The sequence below is a fragment of the Hemiscyllium ocellatum genome, chromosome 13, assembly GCF_020745735.1.
Source record: "Hemiscyllium ocellatum isolate sHemOce1 chromosome 13, sHemOce1.pat.X.cur, whole genome shotgun sequence".
Lineage (NCBI taxonomy): Eukaryota > Metazoa > Chordata > Chondrichthyes > Orectolobiformes > Hemiscylliidae > Hemiscyllium > Hemiscyllium ocellatum.
Window position 1 is genome coordinate 35439577 of NC_083413.1, and position 19861 is coordinate 35459437.

The 19861-nt window shown below is 39.6% G+C and overlaps 1 protein-coding gene across 1 annotated transcript in view; it reads left to right on the forward strand.

Moving 5' to 3' along the window:
• The window catches only part of atp11b (ATPase phospholipid transporting 11B), a 173773-nt gene that overhangs the window by 11518 nt on the left and 142394 nt on the right, over positions 1-19861 (forward strand). Inside the window, exons 2-4 of the mRNA XM_060834740.1 lie at positions 10705-10821; positions 15474-15563; positions 17177-17257. Of these exons, the coding sequence (XP_060690723.1) occupies positions 10705-10821; positions 15474-15563; positions 17177-17257 (288 nt within the window). The remainder of the gene's footprint in view (positions 1-10704; positions 10822-15473; positions 15564-17176; positions 17258-19861) is intronic.

Genomic DNA, 19861 nt, shown 5'->3' on the forward strand with positions numbered 1-19861 from the left:
CTCCTCTATATTGGGGAGACAGGCCTCTTACTTGCGGAACGTTTCAGAGAACACCTCAGGGACACCCAGACCAACCATCCCATGGCTCAACACTTTAACTCCCCCTCCCACTCCACCAAGGACATGCAGGTCCTTGGACTCCTCCATCACCAGACCATAACAACACGACGGTTGGAGGAAGAGCACCTCATCTTCTGCCTGGGAACCCACCAACCACAAAGGATGAACTCCGATTTCTCCAGTTTCCTCATTTCCCCTCCCCCCACCTTGTCTCAGTCGAATCCCTCGAACTCAGCACCGCCTTCCTAACTTGCAATCTTCTTCCTGACCTCTCCGGCCTAACACCATCCTTCCACCTATCACATCTCCACCCCTCCCCCAAGTCCCTCCTCCCTACCTTTTTATCTTGGCCTGCTGGACACACTTTCCTCATTCCTGATGAAGAGCTTATGCCCGAAACGTCGAATTTCCTGTTCCTTGGATGCTGCCTGACCTGCTGCGCTTTTCCGGCAACACATTTTCAGTCCTGAGTTGTGTTGCCAAGCAAAGAGACCTTGGAGTACAGGTGCACAGTTCCTTGAAAGTGGAGTCACAGGTAGACAATGTGGTGAAGTAGTTAGTACACTTGCCTTTATTGATCAGTATAGGAGTTGGGATGTCATGTTGCAGCTGTATGGACATTGAGACCACTTTTGGAATACTGCGTTCAAGTCTGGTCTCCCTGAACCATCTGATGGAGCACTGCTCCAAAACCTCGTGCTTTCAAATAAATCTGTTGGACTAAACTTGATGATGTGTGATTTTTAATGTTCAGAAACTTGAAAGGGTTCCAAGAAGATTTACAAGGATGTTGCTGGATTTAGAGAGTTTCAGCTATTGGGATAGGCTGAATAAGCTGGGGCCATTTTCCCTGGGGTGTGGGAGGCTGAAGGGATACGTTGGAGGTTTATAAAATCATGATGGACACAGGTAAGCCAAGGACTTTTCTCATGGTAGGGGAGTCCAAAACTAGCCAGTATAGGTTTAAGGTGAGAGGAGAAAGATTTGAAAGGGACCTAAGAGGCAACCTTTTCATGCAGAGGGTATTGTATGTATAGAATGAGCTGCTAGAGGAAGAGGTGGAGGCTGCCACAGTTACACCATTTAAAAGGTATCTGGATGAGTATGAATAGGAAGGGTTCACTTTCTTGCTGCTTCCAACATATGGGAAGCAAATTTCATGGCCATTACCTTGTGTAAAAAGAACTTCTGTATCCCTTAGTCCTTGCCCCATTAGCTAATGAACAGTTTTTTTCTGTTTCGTTATCTAAACCTATATATTTATCAGACCTCCTCTCTATCATATTTGCTGCAAGGAGGAAAAACCCAAACTTCTCCAACCTAACTTTGTAGATAAATTGTCTCTTTCCTGGAATCATTCTTTTTAATCTCCTGTATGTACACTCGGGGCCCTCCATCCTTATGGGGCCCAGAACTGAGTACAGTCCTCTTAATTGTGGCTTAACCTGAACTTTTATATTGGTTCAGTAAAACCTCTGTCCTTTTGAACTTAATGCTATTGTTTATGAAGCCCAAGATCTCGAATGCTTTGTTAACCATATCTGTATATTCTGACAACATTAAAGATCATGCCTTGCATGTCATTATAAAGTAGGTAGTGAATGGTGATAAATTTTTTGGACAGCTGAATTTGCGGAGGTTATTCTGCAGTCATTCCCAGGTGACTCAGTCAAAGGCCTTTGTGAAATTGAAGAAGACGGTTTACAGATGCTGGTGCAGTTATCTGCACTTTTCTTGACTTTGTGTACCTCTTGATAGGTAGCAACTGGGATGAGCTCTTCAGTCACTGGGAAGAAGTGGTCAAGGAAGATTCCTATGATTGTACCCATGGCAGGCAGTATAGAAATCCCTCTGTAATTTGTGCAGTCAGACCCATCTCCTTTCTTAAGGATTGTCACAGTTATGGCATCTGAGATCTCCCAGTGTGCTGTCTCCCTTCCAGGCAAGGGCAATGAAGTTGTTCATTTATCATGAGTGTCTTTTATTTTAGGACTTCAGAATGGATTCCATCTGCACCAGAAGTCTAATTGTTTCTCAGCTATTGAATAGGTTTTTCAACCTTAACAGTGAGTTGGTGTGCTGAGATGGTAACAGTTTGAGAGTTGCAGATGGTGTTGAGAGCACTTCATCACTGTCTTCAGGAGCGTTCACTGTCTCTTGGTCTTTTAGAGCAACTCTCCACTTTTGGTTCTCAGTGGAATAGGTACGCAATGACTTGGACTGTCGATGATTTTCACTTTGTTTGTGCTTGGCTTCTTCAGCGCATTGTACTACCATTAGGCTGTAGACTACTCCTACCAGTACTATCTTCCCCTTACTGATTCTTTCTTCCACCCACGTTGATACTGCATCTTCTGATAATTTAGAGTCATAGAGATGTACAGCACGGAAACAGACCCTTCGGTCCAACTCGTCCATGCCGACCAGATGTCCAAACCTAATCTAGTCCCACTTGCCAGCACCCGGCCTATATCCTTCTAAACCCTTCCTATTCATATACCCACCCAGATGACTCTTAAATGTTGCAACTTTACGAGCCTCCACCACTTCCTCTGGCAGCTAATTCCATATACGTACCACCCTTTGCTTGAAAAGGTTGCCCTTTAGTTCTGGACTTCCCCACAGGCCAAAGAAAAGACTTTGTCTATTTATCCTGTCCATGCCCCTCATGATTTTATAAACCTCTATAAGGTCACCCCTCAACCTCCACTTCAGGGAAAATTGCCCCAGCCTATTCAGCCTCTCCCTATAGCTCAAATCCACCAACCCTGGCAACATCCTTGTAAATCTTTTCTGAATCCTTTCTAGTTTCACAACATCTTTCCGATAGGAAGGAGACCAGAATTGCAATCAGTATTCCAAAAGTGGGCTTAAAGAAATTTTTCTGAAGTAAAATGTAGCTCAGAGTCATTAAGCACAGAAACAGACCCCTAACTCATCCATGCTGATTAATTTTTCAAAACTAAACTACTTGCTATAGTACTTATTCCATCCTATATTAATAATGCTAACCCATGTGGGATCATGTTGAAATAACGACTGGAATCGGTGAGTGGCAAAATTAGCCTCTTTTATTCAGCAATCACAGCACAAGTTCGAGGCAGCAATAGAATCCTGAAATACAGTTCTTACAATGCCCCTTTCTACACTTCTTACATATATTAATATTTCATTACAACTGTTAATTTTTTTAAAATCAAGAGTACACAAAGGTTTGAAGGGCTTCTGTCCTGGGAAACAGGAGATGGGTTAAACGTGCTGAATGCTGGCTGCTACCTGTAATGGGATTAAGTGTGTCTATCTAGTTTGCTTGCATAATTAGATGTTAGTCCTTTTGTTTTTTAGTAATTGTTAGTAAAAATACTAGGCCTATATACTCTAAATAAGTTAAAAATCACAACACCAGGTTATAGTCCAATAGGTTTAATTGGAAGCACACTAGCTTTCGGAGCGTCGCTCCTTCATCAGGTGGCTACCTGATGAAGGAGCGACGCTTCGAAAGCTAGTGTGCTTCCAATTAAACCTGTTGGACAATAACCTGGTGTTGTGATTTTTAACTTTTTACACCCCAGTCCAAACCCGGAATCTCCAAATCATGACTAAATAAGTCAGACATAGTACCTGTGTTTAATAATAGAACAAAGGATATTAAACTGAAAAGTGCAGCTGTGGGTTGTGAGATTATTATTATTTGCCAGTATGAGTTTCAATCATGCAGGTTCATGGAAGCACTGTTTTGTCAATTAGTTCCTTAAAGGAATAATGGTGCTGTTAAAAGGTAGTTACTAATTGGGTTAAAAAAATCACAACACCTGGTTATAGTCCAAAAGGATTATTTTGAAGCACTCGCTTTCTGAGCACTGCTCCTTCAGGTGATTGTGGAGAATAAGATTGTAAAGTACGGAATTTATAGAGAAAGTTTACGTGTGATGTAACGGAGATTGTTTATGAAGTCTCTCATCTTTTAGAATGACTGAAAATTATACAATGTATAATTTCAGTTACATCACACTGTAAACTTTCTCTATACATTCTGTGTCTTACAATCTTCTTCACAATCACCTGATGAAGGAACAGCATTCAAAGCTAGTGCTTCCAAATAAACCTGTTGGACTGCAACCTTGTGTTGTGATTTTTAACTTTGTACGCCCCAGTCCAACACCGGTGTCTCCAAATCATTACTAATTGGGGAATCTATTCGGGTCCAGGAGATGGTTGGTAAGGGCTGATTAATGTAAAAAATATTTCGGGGAGGCTTGATCGGGCTGGTATTGTTCTGTATTACCTCTGTATTATTCAGAGGTAAACACTACTTGTAGCAAGGGCTGAAAGTATATGAAAATGCAGTAAAATATAGCGAGTTTGAGTGTGAATTAATAAAGGTAACCTAAAACACACTATCTCTTCATAATGTCTCTCACCCACCACCTTTTCCTTCCTGCCTATCATTTCCCTGAATATTTAATACCCAGCTTTGAACTGTGTAGCCATGTATCCTTAATTACTGTAACATCGTAGCCATTTACTTATATTTGTACCATTAATTCATTTATTCTGTTTAGAATCCAGTTACTGCACAGACAAGAGCCATTAATTTTGATTTTTAGCAGTTTTTTTTCCCCATTTGACGCTAATTACTTCTGATTTTGTATGTGTGAAATCTGTCCATTCCTGCCCCACTCTGGGTATCATTATCTAAATAGCTGTCCTGTATTGCTGCTACATCCACCTTGCTTTGTAAGTCTATATTTCCTCTTCTCCCCACTACACCTGCCAAAAAAAGTTTGTTTAAAGCCCTAGTTTTTTGATTTGCCAGGACACTGATCCCAGCACAGTTCAAATGAAGTCCATCCCATTAGAACAGCTCACTTCTGCCCCAATACGGGTGCCAGTGCTTCACGAACTGAAACCCACTTCACCTTATACCAATCTCTGAGCCACATGTTTAACTCCTATATTTTATTTACTATATGGCAGTTTACTCGTGAATCAGTAATAATTCCAGTATTATTGCGTGAAGGTTCTGCTTTTTAATTTAGCTCATTACTGTAAAGTCTTTCAGGATTAGAACAGATGTTCTACTATCAATGTCATTGGTATCAACATGGATGATAACAACAGGGTCCCTCCCCTCCACACCCAAGTTCTTCTTTAGCCCTGAGGGGATCTACTTAATCCTGACATGCAGCTTAACCTTTGGGACTGCTGCTCATGACTACAGAGAACCTAATTCTACCATAATTATATTCCTATTCCATCTCTTGACTTGAATGGCTGTTTGAGTCAAGGAGCTTCTCAGTTCACTACTCCTACTTGCAGTTTCCATTCTTGACTGCATAGCTTACCAGAAGCTCTTAACATTTGGGCAATTGCAGGCTCCTGCATTCTTGTACCTGCCTCAACTGCAGTCACACCCTCTTGCTCCTGATTACAAATCAATTTCTAATTACCTCGTTTGATGGATGTGTTTGCCCTTGGAAGCAAATTGTCCAGATAACCTTCACCTTTCCAGATGTGTCACAATGTTTGCAGTTTCGAATCAAAGTTCCTCAAATACTTACTATAAATGCATTAATTCTGGATCACGTTGGTGTGCAGCAGTAGAACATCAACCATCTTGCTACCACTATTGTATTTGTTTTCGATTATATAATTTAGTGACTCTAGAATCAGTGTTTTTCACACTGATATTTCACTTCATTAAATTTAAAAAGTATCAATGTTATACTTAAGAAAATGAAGAGGGGAAAAAAACCACTAGAGACCTAAGCACAAACTGAATACTTTGTCTTGAAATGTTCACTAGTCATACCCACTAATAAGCTTTATTCTTGATTCGTGATGTCACTCAACTGGTAGTCTCACTGCAGAGGTCCATGTCTTATTTTCTGTCACTCCACTTGTGTACAAGTGTTTCACCAATGTCGTATTATAGAGCATCAGTTGGTGATGGTTTAACTTTAGGGTCATCACATCACAGGCAAGGGGAGAGGTTGAGAAGGAGAGTCCTTCATGGTAACGTGAGCCAGTGCAGGAAACCTTTTGTGACTCATGCACTAGAACACACAGATCACTGTACCTCTGAATTCTCTCTAAATCATTTGCTTTACTTTTCTTCCTAGCTTAGTGAGCATTACATTTTCTCACATTATACTTCATTTGTCACATTTTTTGATCATTCACTTAATGAAGATGCAGATCAATAAAGATAAAATATGGAGAACCCATGTCCTTCAATGTAGATTCTTAGCTTCTCATTTGGTTCAGTTTTCAGGGATCCTTTGGAACCTGTTCATGGTGCACAGTGGCAGCAGTTAAGTTATAAAGATATTAGCAGGAATGAGAATTGTACTCTTTTTCAATTCATAAGTATTTTTAATTTATGAAATAATATGGAGTAATATCTGGACAAAACATGTACCACACCACCAATTATTCATATTTAGTTCCCCATCATGACAAATTAAAATACAAAACGTTTCCTGAGAATTGCATCATTCACACACAGTCTAAAAGTTGTTCATCATGGAAATAGACCCTTTGGTCTAAGTTGTCCATGCCAGTCAGATATCTGATATTAATCTAATGCCATTTGCCAGCATTTGGCCCATATCCCTCAAAACCCTTTCTGTTCACGTAAACATTCAGATGCTTTTTAATTGTTATAATTGTAGCGGCCTCCATCACTTCCTTTAGAGGCTCGTTCCATACATCCACCAACATCTGCATGAAAAAGTTGCCTCTTAAGTTTCTTTTATATCTTTCCCCTCCCACCTAGTGGCCTATGCCCTCTAGCTTTGGACTCCTCTATACTGGGGAAGACGACCTTGGCTATTCACCTTATCGATGCCCCTCATGATTTTATAAATCCCTTAGCCTCCGATGCTCCATGGAAAATAGCCCCAATCTATTCAGCGCCTCCGTATAGCTCAGACTTTTCAACTCTGGCAACATCCTTTGTAATCTTTTCTGCACTCTTTCAACTTTAACAACAACTTTCCTAAAGGGAGACCAGAGGGAAAAAAAATGGGGAGGCCAGATGACTTGGTAGCTTCGGCCTAAATGCAGTCATGATTAAGTATATTTGTCTGTTGTAAATATTTGCTTTGAATTAATAAGCTTTCAATTCAACATATACTAATTTTATGCTAACTTATACTAATGTTCATCAAAAACAAAAATTAGTCTAAAGCTTCACTAATTAAATTGCATAATTTATAACCTGACCAAATTCATGTAACTTTTTAAAAATTCATTCAACTTTTATTCTAAGTACTCCAGTGTTTTAATTTCTGTAATATTTGTCTAACTACTACAGCCAAGAGAATGATCTGGCACTTTTTTTCTTTCTTTGCAGTCCCTTGCATATATGGGTCTAAAACTTGCCAAATTCTGGAACATCTTAGTCACATTTCCCATTGTCCTTTTGTATCTGCAAAATCCAGAAAACCTGGTTTTCTCACGTTCTAAAAGTATCATCCTGCATGCTGCTCTTAGTGTGTCATCATTGTTTACCATTCATGATTTTTTATAATACTGTTGTTTGTTGTAAATTTAAATGTATTGTGTATTTTCAAATTTTCATTTGAAACTTAAACATTAAAGCTAACTTATGTGGAAATTACAATGAATTAGAATATTACCCGTTTCAACTTTGTTTCTTTTCTTCATTCAAGAGACACTTAAAATGATGAAGGGATGTCAAGTTTATGTAGGAATTCAAAACTCAGTTTGAAACAACCTTTCCTTTTCTTCAGTATATCCATTAACACTCTTTAAGGCTGGTGCATCATGGAGGTTCTTTATTTAATTTCTCTTTGCATGCACACTCTCCCTTTTCCATTGGTTTGAAAAACTCTGGTTGGGTTTTCCTTTGGTTCTGGTGAAAGGCCATAAACTGAAACATTACCTGTTTATTGCCACGGATGCTGCTGAGTTTTTTTTTATTATGCCTTTTCACTACTTGTTTTGTGTAGTCTTACTCCTGTTAATTTGGATCCAATCTAATTAATGAAGCATAAACCAACAACTGCTCAGTCTTGGAGTTCCTGCTACACACCAGTCCCACTTATTCCTTCTTTATACCTTTACAATAATTACAACGCTTATGATACAGAAGTGTCTCTACATCTGACCTAGGAGATCAGAGTTCAAGTTCAACTACTCCAGAGGTGTGCCATAGCATCTCTGAACAGGTTGATTGGAATATATCTCCTGTGTCCAGTTGATTCTTTCTCCAGCCACCAATAATCAACCCTGTTTCCAATTAGTGGTGCTCGAAAAACACAGCAAGTCAGGCAGCATCTGAGGAGCAGGAAAATCAACATTTTGGGCAAAAGCCCTTCATTAGGAATCATCATTCCTGATGAAAGGTTTTTGCCCGAAATGTCGATGTATCTGTTCCTCGGATGCTGGCTGACCTGCTGTGCTTTTCCGGCACTACTCTAATCTTGACTCTTAAGTCTAGCGGCTGCAGTACCCAATTCCGCCTGTTTCCAATTAATCAAATTACTTGCAATGCCTGGTAGGGGAACTCAGGCCACCAAAGTTAAGGGAGAGTTATGAGGAAGGGCATATAAGTTAGGCCTCCTCTTATGGTCTCTTCTTTCCCTAAAATAAATGGTGACCAGTCAATTATTCTATTAACTCTTATGACTTGCTTGGTTACTTGCTTTGTTAGGGATGCTTTGTAAAAGGCACCATTTTGCAGTATATTGGTAGTCCTACCTCTGAACCAGAAGGTCCAGAGTCAAGTTTGATCTCTGGATGGGGATGGCCGATCTTGCTGCTGTTCATTGATGATGCAATTTTACCCTCACTGGCACATTTATTGATGGTCACCCTTCCTTAATTCCAACTCATCTGGATCACTGCTTGCTGGCTTATATTGTCTCACTTATTAGGCTGTTGTCCCTGGAGCGTTGAAAGCTGAGGGGTGACCTTATAGAGGTTTACAAAATTGAGAGGCATGGATAGGGTAACTAGACAAAGTCTTTTCCCTGGGGTCAGGGAATCCAGAACTAGAGGGCATAGGTTTAGGGTGAGAGGGAAAGATAGAAAAGAGACCTAAGGTGCAACTTTTTCATGCACAGAGTGGTATGTGTATGGAATGAGCTGCCAGAGGAAGTGGTGGAGGCTGTACAATTGCAGCAATTAAGAGGCATTTGAATAGGTATATGAATAGGAATGTTTTGGAGGGATATAGGCCAGGTGCTGGCAGGTGGGACTAGATTGGGTTGGGATATTTGGTCGGCATGGACGAATTGGACCGAAGGGTCTGTTTCCATGCTGTACATCTCTATGACTCGAGTTGGTTTGTCCAATGAATGAAGGAAGTTGGTTGCGATTGTTAGAAGTCAGCTGCCTCTGCTACGGGGCATTACTGCAAAAGTTCTTCACGGTAGTATCCTAAGCTCAACCATGTTCAGCTGCTTTGAGAATGACCTTCCACTCGTTCATAAGATCAGAAGTGGGAATGTCTGCTGCCACTTGCATGAATGACTCATAAGGTAGTGGACCAATCCATGGCCAGAAATACAGCCAGGTCTCTCAAACATCCATAGAGAATTTAACCATTACCCCATGACACTTGAAGCCATTACCATTGCAATGGTCCCATTAGCAACAGCTCAACATTGTGGGGGTTACTATTCTCAACTGCCTCTCCTCCCACTAACCCCCAGAAAAAAGCACGTTCCTAAAAGGTTGTCCACAATCTGCAATTCAAAAGTCAGAGTGCAATGGAATGTTCTTCACTTATCTGGATTACTGAAGCTGGACAACATCTAAGACACAGCCCTCTTGAATGGTGCAGAGAATGTAAATGTCACTCCCTCCACCACTAATACATGGAAGCAACCATGTGTAACATATAGAAATTGAATGTGCAGAAACTCTCCAAAGCCTCTTGGACAGCACCTTCCAAAAACACGATCATTGCCATCTAGAAAGACAAGGGTGGGAGATACATGGGAAAAGCATTATCTGCAAGTTTCTTGCTCAGCCAGTCACTGCTGTCACTGGAAGTATATCACCATTCCTTCAATGTTGCTAGGTCAAAATCCTTGAAATCCTAGGAATGTGGATGTACCTACATGAAAGGGAATTGCAGCAGTTCAAGAAAGCAGCTCACCACCATCTTCTCCAGGTCATTTAGAGGATGGGCAATATGTGGTGGCCAACCAATGAAGCCCAAATATCATTAATGTTTTTTTCCTACAGAATGGCCAGCTTTGGCTTTCGTCTGCACTTGGACCTTCTCAGTGTCTCACTTGAGCTCAAATGTGACCAACTCTTTCCTGGTTCTGGATTTTCCCATTTAAATGCACCCTTTCCAATAGAGCCATTTTACCTATTCTTCCATCCTATACCTTGCAAATACCTGGATGAATCTTTTACTTCAGCTTTTAACAAAAGTATGCTTTCAGTTCTGTCAACTGATATCAATTATGTGTATTGCTCAGATTCCCACCCTTTATCAGGAATGACTTTCCTCTAGTTTTAAGTTGTGATCACATTGACAAAGTTCAGAAAGATTTGAGTACTGTTTCATTCCTAAAACCAGAAATTGGTGGTATTTAAATTTTGATTGTGGTATTTTGAATAGTTCTTTATGAAATGTAACAAGTTTTTTTTCTTTTGCAGGGCTTTGACCCACCACACCAAAGTCCCACAAGAACAATTTATGTTTCCAATCATTTCCCCCAGTATGAGAATTTTGTTCATCAGAAGTTTCCAGATAATAGGATGATATCATCAAAGGTATGAAGGGTCTACAATGCCTGCTTTTTCAAATACTTATTAGCACTGATTACAAGGATCACTGTCACAATGAGAAATTTTAACTAATATGATCGTCTTGGTTCACATCTGCTCTTTTTAGTGTAAAATGTAATAAAAGAATGCTGTAAATTTTTTAATTGTTTAAGTGTAGTAAAACATCCTAAGACAATTTCCAAGCTTAATTACCAGATTAGTAAAGTCTGAGGTTCAAAATGTATGGTCAAAGTTTAAAGAGCATCCTGGACAAAGAAAGAGAATCCAGCCCTAGGCAATCAAAGGCACGCAATCACTAATGAGCAATAAAAAATAAGCAGGGATATGCAATAAACCAGCATAAAATGTTATAGAAACATTATAGGTGGGAGCAGATATGTGAACAGTGATTGCGATGTCATGGAGGACTAAGATAAAAAGGATGCAGATTTCAAAATTGCAATAAACACCAAACATCCATTTGCCTTCCTTATTACCTGCTGCTTAGTTTTGTGATTCATGCACGAGGGGATCTAGATCCCTCTGTACTGAAGCTTTCTGAGGTTTCCCTCCATTTCGATAAGTTGCCTTTCTGTTCCCCAATCAAAAAGGATAAATTCTCACTTATCAGCATTAAACTTCATCTCCAAAGTTTTTTGGTTCATTCACCTAACCTGTAAATTTCTTATTTCTTTATTGCCACTTGCTTTCCCACCTATTTTAGTGTTATCTGCAAATTTGACTATTGTACTTTTTACCTCGTCATCCAAGTCATTAATATTGATTGTAAGTAGTTGGGGCCTAAGACCAACCCTCTGGCACCGCATTAGTTACATTTTGCAAAACAGAAGAATATTCCACACTCTCTGCTTTCTGTTAGTTACACATATTACTAAAATCTATTATGAAGGATTGACTTGGAAATGTCGAAACTACTTAACCAGAGTCAACATGGATTTAAGAAAACAAACTTTTTTAAAGTTTTTGAGGGTGCAACTACTAGAATATATATGGAGACATTGGGTATATTGTACTTGGGTTTTCACGAAATGTTTGATGGGTGTCACCCAAGAGGTTAATACCTTAAATTTGAATTGAGGCTTGGAGGTAAGCATTAGTGTGGATTGAGAATTAGTTAACGGTGTGAAGAAAAATAAACAAGAATCTTTCAATGACAGGCTAGTGGGATACAACAAAGATCAATGTTTGGCTTTATTTATAATGTTATTTATTTTTTCAATGAGGGATGAGAGTGTAACATCAAGTTTTCGATGTTCTGTTGAAAAGTTAGCAATGAGGGAGATACAAATACAAACACCAATTTGAGAGTGAGCAAGGACTTTGGTAGATGAAAAACAGTGGTGAAGTATGGTGTTTCCTTTTAGAGTCATAGAGATGTACAGGATAAAAACAGACCTTTTGGTCCAACCTGTCCATGCCAACCAGATATCTCAACCCAATCTAGTCCCACCTGCCAGCACCCGGCCCATATCCCTCCAAACCCTTCCTATTCATATATCCATCCAAATGCCTTTTAAATGTTGCAATTGTACCAGCCTCCACCATTTCCTGTCAGCTCATCCATACAGGTACCACTCTCTGCATGAAATAGTTGCCCCTTAAGTCTCTTTTATATCTTTCCCTCACACCCTAAGCCTATGCCGTCTAGTTCTGGGCTCCCTGACCCCAGGGAAAAGACTTTGTCTATTTACCCTATCCAAGCCCCTCATAATTTTGTAAACCTCTATAAGGTCACCCCTCAGCCTCCGACTTTCCAGGGAAAACAGCCCCAGCTTGTTCAGCCTCTCCCTGTAGCTCAAATCCTCCAACCCTTGCAACATCCTTGTAAATCTTTTCTGAACCCTTTCAAGTTTCACAACATCTTTCCAATAGGAAGAAGACCACGATTGCACGCAATATTCCAACAGTGGCCTAACCAATGTCCTGGACAGCCGCAACATGACCCCCCAAACCTTGTACTCAATACTCTGACCAATAAAAGAGAGCATACCAAACGCACCCTTCACTATCCTATCTACCTGTGACTCCACTTTCAAGGAACCAAGAACCTGTGCTCCAAGGTCTTTGTTCAGCAACATTCTCTAGGACCTTACCATTAAATGTACAAGTCCTGCTAAGAATTGCTTTCCCAAAATGCAACACCTTGCATTTATCTGAATTAAACTCCATCTGCCACTTCTCAGCCCATTGGCCCTTCTGGTCAAGGTCCTGTTATAATCTGAGGTAACCCTCCTCGCTGTCCACTCCAACTCCAATTTTGGTGTCATCTGCAAACTCACTAACTGTACCTCTTCTGCTTGCATCCAAATCATTTACATAAATGACAAAAAGTAGAGGACCCAGCACCAATCCTTGTGGCACACCACTGGTCACAGGCCTCCAGTCTGAAAAACAACCCTCCACCACCACCCTCTGCCTTCTACGTTTGAGCCAATTCTGTATCCAAATGGCTAGTTCTCCCTGTATTCCATGAGATCTAACCTTAATAATCAGTCTCCCATGGGGAACCTTGTCAAACGTCTTACTGAAGTCCATATAGATCACATCTGCTGCTCTGCCCTCATCAATCCTCTTTGTTACTTCAAAAAACTCAATCAAGTTTGTAAGACATGATTTCCCACACACACAACCATGTCGACTATCCCTAATTAGTCCTTGCCTTTCCAGAAATATGTACATCCCGTCCCTCAGGTTTCCGTCCAACAACTTGCCCACCACCGACATCAGGCTCACTGGTCTATAGTTCTCTGGCTTGTCCTTACCACCCTTCTTAAACAATGGCGCCATGTTAGCCAACCTCCAGTCTTCCGGCACTTCACCTATGCCTATTGATGATACAAATATCTCAACAAGAGGCTCAGCAATCACTTCTGTAGCTTCCCAGAGTTCTAGGGTACACCTGATCAGGTCCTGGGGATTTATCCACTTATGTGTTTCAAGACGTTCAGCACCTTCTCCTCTGTAATATTAACATTTTGCAAGGTGTCACCATCTATTTCCCCACACTGTATATCTTCCATATCCTTTTCCACAGTAAATACTGATGCAAAATACTCATTTAGTATCTCCTCTATTTTCTGTGGCTCCACACAAAGGCTGCCTTGCTGATCTTTGAGGGGCTCTATTCTCTCCCTAGTAGCACTTTTGACCTTTAATGTATTTGTAAAATCCCTTTGGATTCTCCTTAATTCTATTTACCAAAGCTATCTCATGCCCCCTTTTTGCCGTCCTGATTACCCTCTTAAGTATAGTCCGACTGCCTTTATATTCTTCTAAGGATTCACTCAATCTAGCCTGTCTATACCTTCCTTTTTCTTAACCAAACCCTCAACATCTTTAGTCATCCAGTATTCCCTATACCTACCAGCCTTTCCTTTCACCCTGACAGGAATATACTTTCTCTGGATTCTCATTATCTCATTTCTGAAGGCTTCCCATTTTCCAGCCGTCCTGTTACCTACAAACATCTGTCCCCAATCATCTTTTGAAAGTTCTTGCCTAATACCATCAAAATTGGCCTTTCTCCAATTTAGAACTTCAACTTTTAGATCTGGTCTATCCTTTTCCATCACTATTTTAAAATCTAATAAAATTATGGTTGCTGGCCCCTAAGTGTTCCTCCAGTGACACCTCAGTCACCTTCCCTGCCTTATTTCCCAAGAGTAGGTCAAGTTTTGCACCTTCTCTAGTAGGTACATCCACATACTGAATCAGAAAATTTTCTTGTCCTCACTTAACAAATTCCTCTCCATCTAAATCCTTCACACAGACTAAGACTGCCATAGTGTTGAAAGTTAAAATCCCCTATCATAATCACCCATGTTAGGAAAAAATTTAAAGGCTTTTGAATGGTCGAAATCACTTAAGTATTTGTATTTGCATTCACATGGAGTGGGTGTCCTTGCACATGGTTTGTGAAATAAAGCAAACAACTAATAAGGCAAATTATGTAAATTTTTTTTTCAAAATAGATTGGAGTGTATGAATCTGCCAACTTTTTATAAGGCTACATGTGGAAAACTGTGTGCAGTTTTGGTTTCCAAACCTAAGAATGGGCATACAAGCCTTAAGAGAAGTTCAGCAAATATTCACCAGGCTGATTCCTGGAATGAAGGAATAATTATGTGAAGAGACATTGAGTAAGCTGCATTCTGAGGTTTAGTAGAATGAAAGATGGTTTATTTAATCATGAGGGGTTACAATCTCAACATTGGATCAATCATCTAGAATTATGAAGAGAAACTTCTTCACTCAAGTCTTGTAAATCTTTATAACTTCCTGCATTGAAGAGTTGTGAATATTCAGTTCTTCACAACAGACATTTGATAACTGTTGTATACCTTCAGTGTTTATGGGAATAGTGTAGAAAAGTGGAGTTTAGAACAACAGCCACAATCTCATTGACTTACTACACCTCCTATTTCTGATGTTCCCAGATGGGATCTCTCACTTAGTAAAGCAGTTAGATTTGTATTTGTTTTGAGTCACATTAAAATTGATTATTGTTCCCAATAAGCAAAGACTCTACTGGCCTCTAATTTGACAAAATAAATATTTTTTTGCATTTGAAACCATTTATTAGTGCAATTTTCATTTCTAAGTAATAAGTATAAATGACATTTCTTTTTCTCTTACAGTACACAGTGTGGAATTTTATCCCAAAGAATTTATTTGAACAATTCCGAAGAATAGCTAACTTTTACTTTCTCGTAATTTTTCTAGTGCAAGTAAGTGTAACTATGTGGCTTGTTCACAGTGAATACAACTTTCGACCAGTTGAAGCCTTTTATTAGGTAACAAATACTTGATTCTGAATTGATTTCACCCATAGCTATTAAATGTCATCCCCTCTCCAAACATTCAGTTATTGCCTTGGATTCAGGCTTGGGACCCAGAGGTCAATTTATGTGCTACTCTTGATGACTATGGGATCATGTGGTTTGTGATTGATCAGCTATCCACCTAGAAAATGCATTTCTCTTTTTGTAGATAAATTAAGTCAATTAAAGTGTTAGCAAACATTTGAGTGCTGACGATAGTATAACAAAGAGGACATTTGGCTTATAAATTTGAAACCTAATGATGGAGCTGAATATATTCAGTTTATTTTTACAAACTATTTATTTGTCTTATGTGCTTGGGCCAAAATTTTTAAACTCACTTTTTTGGAGAGTGAGCTTCTGCCTCCAAGAATACAAACAGCAAATATGTTATCTTGACCTTGCATATTTGCTATAAGCTTCCATCTTCTGATGATTTTGGCAGTTGTGGAAATTGCTTTGATAGTTATTTCTATATACTATTGTATTTAGTAATTTTAAAACAAAAGCATTGAAATTTCATAGTTTGAGGTTTTTAGAAGAAAAATATTTGAGGTTTCAAAGCTTAACACAGAATATGAAAGATAATTTCCCTGTATAGTAAATTTATGGTCTGAAAATAGAATGCATGTTTTTGAAACAGATTGCCAAACTATGCTTTGTTTAAAAAAAAATGTAATTTATTGGATATTTTATCTGATGTGCAGTGTTCACTTCAGAGGATCTTAGACTGGTTTCTGTTCCAAGATTTTAAATTTTAAGATGCTACATAACCTGGCCATTCCTTCAGGAAGGAAAAGTTATCTCTCAGATTTTCAAGTTTACCCATACATCCACTTTAAGGTGATTTCTGCATAGCTGCAATTACTGTTGGGATTAGGAAAATAGGGGCCACTAAGCCCTTCAAGCCTGCTCTGCAATCAATATGATCATAGTTGATCATCCAACTCAGTATCCTGTGCTCATTTTCACTAGATACCCTTTGGTCCGTTTAGTCTTAACAAATATATTCTAATCATTTGTCCTCAACCACTTTCTGTAACAGAGAATTCCACAGCACTGCTACTGTCCCACTGAAGAAATTTTCCTTATCATTACTAAGCAGCCTACCCTGTACCCTTAGTGTGATCCCTTGATTTTGCTGTTAATTGTAATATAAAAAAAACATTTAAGGTATGACCGTAGAAATTTCGCAGCAGTTGCTATTGGGAAATGAAAGAGCTGTTCTGTGGTTTGGAAGGGAGAGGAAAGGAAAGCTGTGTTGGAGTAACAACGTCATATAGCAGGTTTAAGATCAGCCATTCTCCACATTACTTCCATAGGAGTAATATGCATTTGATCCAATTATAGTCCAATGTATGCTGTATTGTCAGAATTTTATTGCCAACAGCATGATTTCAGATTATTGCAAGTTGGTTCTTCTTGGTGCTAAGTCTTTGAAAGTTTGGAAACATGTACTTTGATACATTCATATCAATAATTTATGTTGTCTTCATATTAGTTATTTTCATCTGTTACAGTTGATGATAGATACTCCTACCAGCCCATACACCAGTGGACTGCCATTGTTTTTTGTAATTACAGTAACTGCCATCAAACAGGTAAGAAAGAAAACTAACTTAAATCATATTAGTCACAAAATCAGTGCATCTTTGAATTTTAAACTTTTATTTTGGTAAGTGAAACTGACTAAAAAGGTAGATATGTTACTCGCACTGCAGAGAAATTAGTCATTAAGATATCTGAGAAACTGGGTTTAATTTTAGTCCATTTATCCTTGTCATAAGTCTGTCACTTTGTGGAGGCAAGTCTAAATGTGACAACTCTGGAATACCAATCAAGGTTGGGAAAGAAACTAAAATAATTTCACTCTTTTGAGGGTACTATTATTGAGCAAAGATATCTTTGCTTCTTGAACAGTTGTTTCTGAATCACAGAATTGTTGTAGTGCAGAAAGAGGACATTTAACTCTTTTTGTTTACACTGGCTGTCCAAGGAGCATTATGACTTAATTCCATTGTCCTGCCTTGCTCTTCCCCCCTCCCCACCCCCCCCCCCCCAGTACCTTTGCATGTTTTTTGTTCAAATAATTATCAAATGAACTCCTTGAATGCTTCAATTGAACCTGCCTCCACTAATCTTTACACAACGCAATCCAGACTTCAGTCACCCCTTGTGTGAAAAAGTATTTTTTCTCTCATCATATTTGCTATGTATACATATCACTTTAAGAAAGAGAGTGCACAGATTTGAACCTTTTTTGAGGAGGAACAGTTTCCTACTATCTACTCTATCCTTAGCCCTCGGTTCAAAAGTCTCTGGTAAATCTCCTAAGTTTTAACTTCAAACTATTCTCATAACTGAAGTTTATATTCTTGGAAACATTCTTGTAAGTCTCTGTTACACACTCCAATGAGTCTACATTTCTCCACTAGTGTTGTGTAGAGAATTGTGTACAATCCACCAGCTAAGGTCCAATAAGTGTTTCATTTAGGTTCAGCACAACCTCCATGCTAGTGTACACTTTGCTTTATTTGTTTGGACTTATTCATGGGATATGGACATCATTGGCTAGCCAGCATTTATTATCTGTCCTGAATCCTGTTGGAGGTGGTGTTGAGCTGTTTATTTGGACCACTACAATTCAATGTTGTAGATAGATCCACAATGTCCTTGTGATGGGCATTCCAGGATTTTGACCCAGGGCAGCGAAGGAAGGTGATGTATTTCTAAGTCAAGATGGTGAGTGGCTTGAAGGGGAACTTACAAGTGGTGGTGTTCCCATATATCTGCTGCCCTTGTTTTTCAAGATAGAAGTAGTCAAGGGTTTGGAAGACACTGCCTAAGGAGCTTTGAGTTCCTGCAGTGTATCTTCTAAATAGTAACAGCAGTGTGTACTGAGCATTTATGGTGAAGGGAGTGGATTCTTGTGAATGTGGAGCCAATCAAACCGGCTATTTTGTCCTGGATTGTATCAAGTTGTTTTTGTCTTGTTGGAGCTATGTTCATCCAGGCTATTGGGGAATATTCAATCACAGGCTGGCTTGTGCCTTGTAAAAGATGTATAGGCTTTGGGCAATCAGGAGGTGACTACTCTCATAAATATTCTTAGCTTCTGATTTGCTCTTGAAGTCACTACTATATAGTGAGCCCAGTGAGTTTCTGATCAATGGTAACTTGTTTCTTCCTCCCTGTCAGCCCAAGCCTGCTTGACATTGTCCAGATCTTGTTGCATTTGAACATGACTGTCTTGATACTGAATTAGTTTGCAAATGGTGCTGAGTATTGTGCAATTATTGGTGAACTTGTCCACTTCTGACTTTATGGTGGGCAGGAAAGGTCATTAATGAAGCAGCCGAAGATGGTTGGGCCTAGGATACAACCCGAGGAACTCCTACAAAGAGATTCTGAAGCTGACATGATTGACTTCCAACAGCCATGACTCTTCCTTTGTGCCAGATATGACTCCAACCTGCAGAGAGTTTGCTCTTAATTCCAGTTTGCTAGGGCTCCTTTATGTTCCACTTGGTCATCTGAAGCTTTGATGTCAAGGGCTGTCACTTTCACCTAACCCCTGGAATTCACTCTTTTGCCCATGTTTGAACCAAGCATGTATGAGGTCAGGAGTTGAGTGGCCCTGGCAGAAACCAATCTGGTGTCACTGAGCAAATTGTTGCTAAGCAGATGGATGTGCCTTGATATCACTGATACCTTCCAATCCTTTAATGATGATCAAGAACAGACTGATGGGGTGTTAATTGACCGGGTTGGATTTGTCCAGCTTTTTTTGTACAAAATAATCCCGGGCAATTTTCTACATTGCCAGGTAAATGTCCATTGTTGAAATAATTTGGCTAGGGTACAGCAAGTTCTGGAGCACAACTCCTCAATCCTGTTGTTGGAACGTTGTCAGGACCTTTTGAAGTATCCAGTGCCTCTGACCGTTTATTGATATCACGTGGAGTGAATTGAATTGACTGAAGCCGAACATCTGTGATTTTGGGGACCACTGGATGGCACATTGGACTGAAGATTACTGTGAATGCTTCAGTTTTATCTTTTGTACTCGTGCTGGGTGCTTCCATTGTTGAGGATAGGGGCGTTTGTGGAGCCTCTCCAGTGAGTTGCTTAATGTAGCCTAGACACGGCCTGCTTTATTAACTGCACTCTCCACCTGACCTGCTACCTTCAATTATCTATGCACA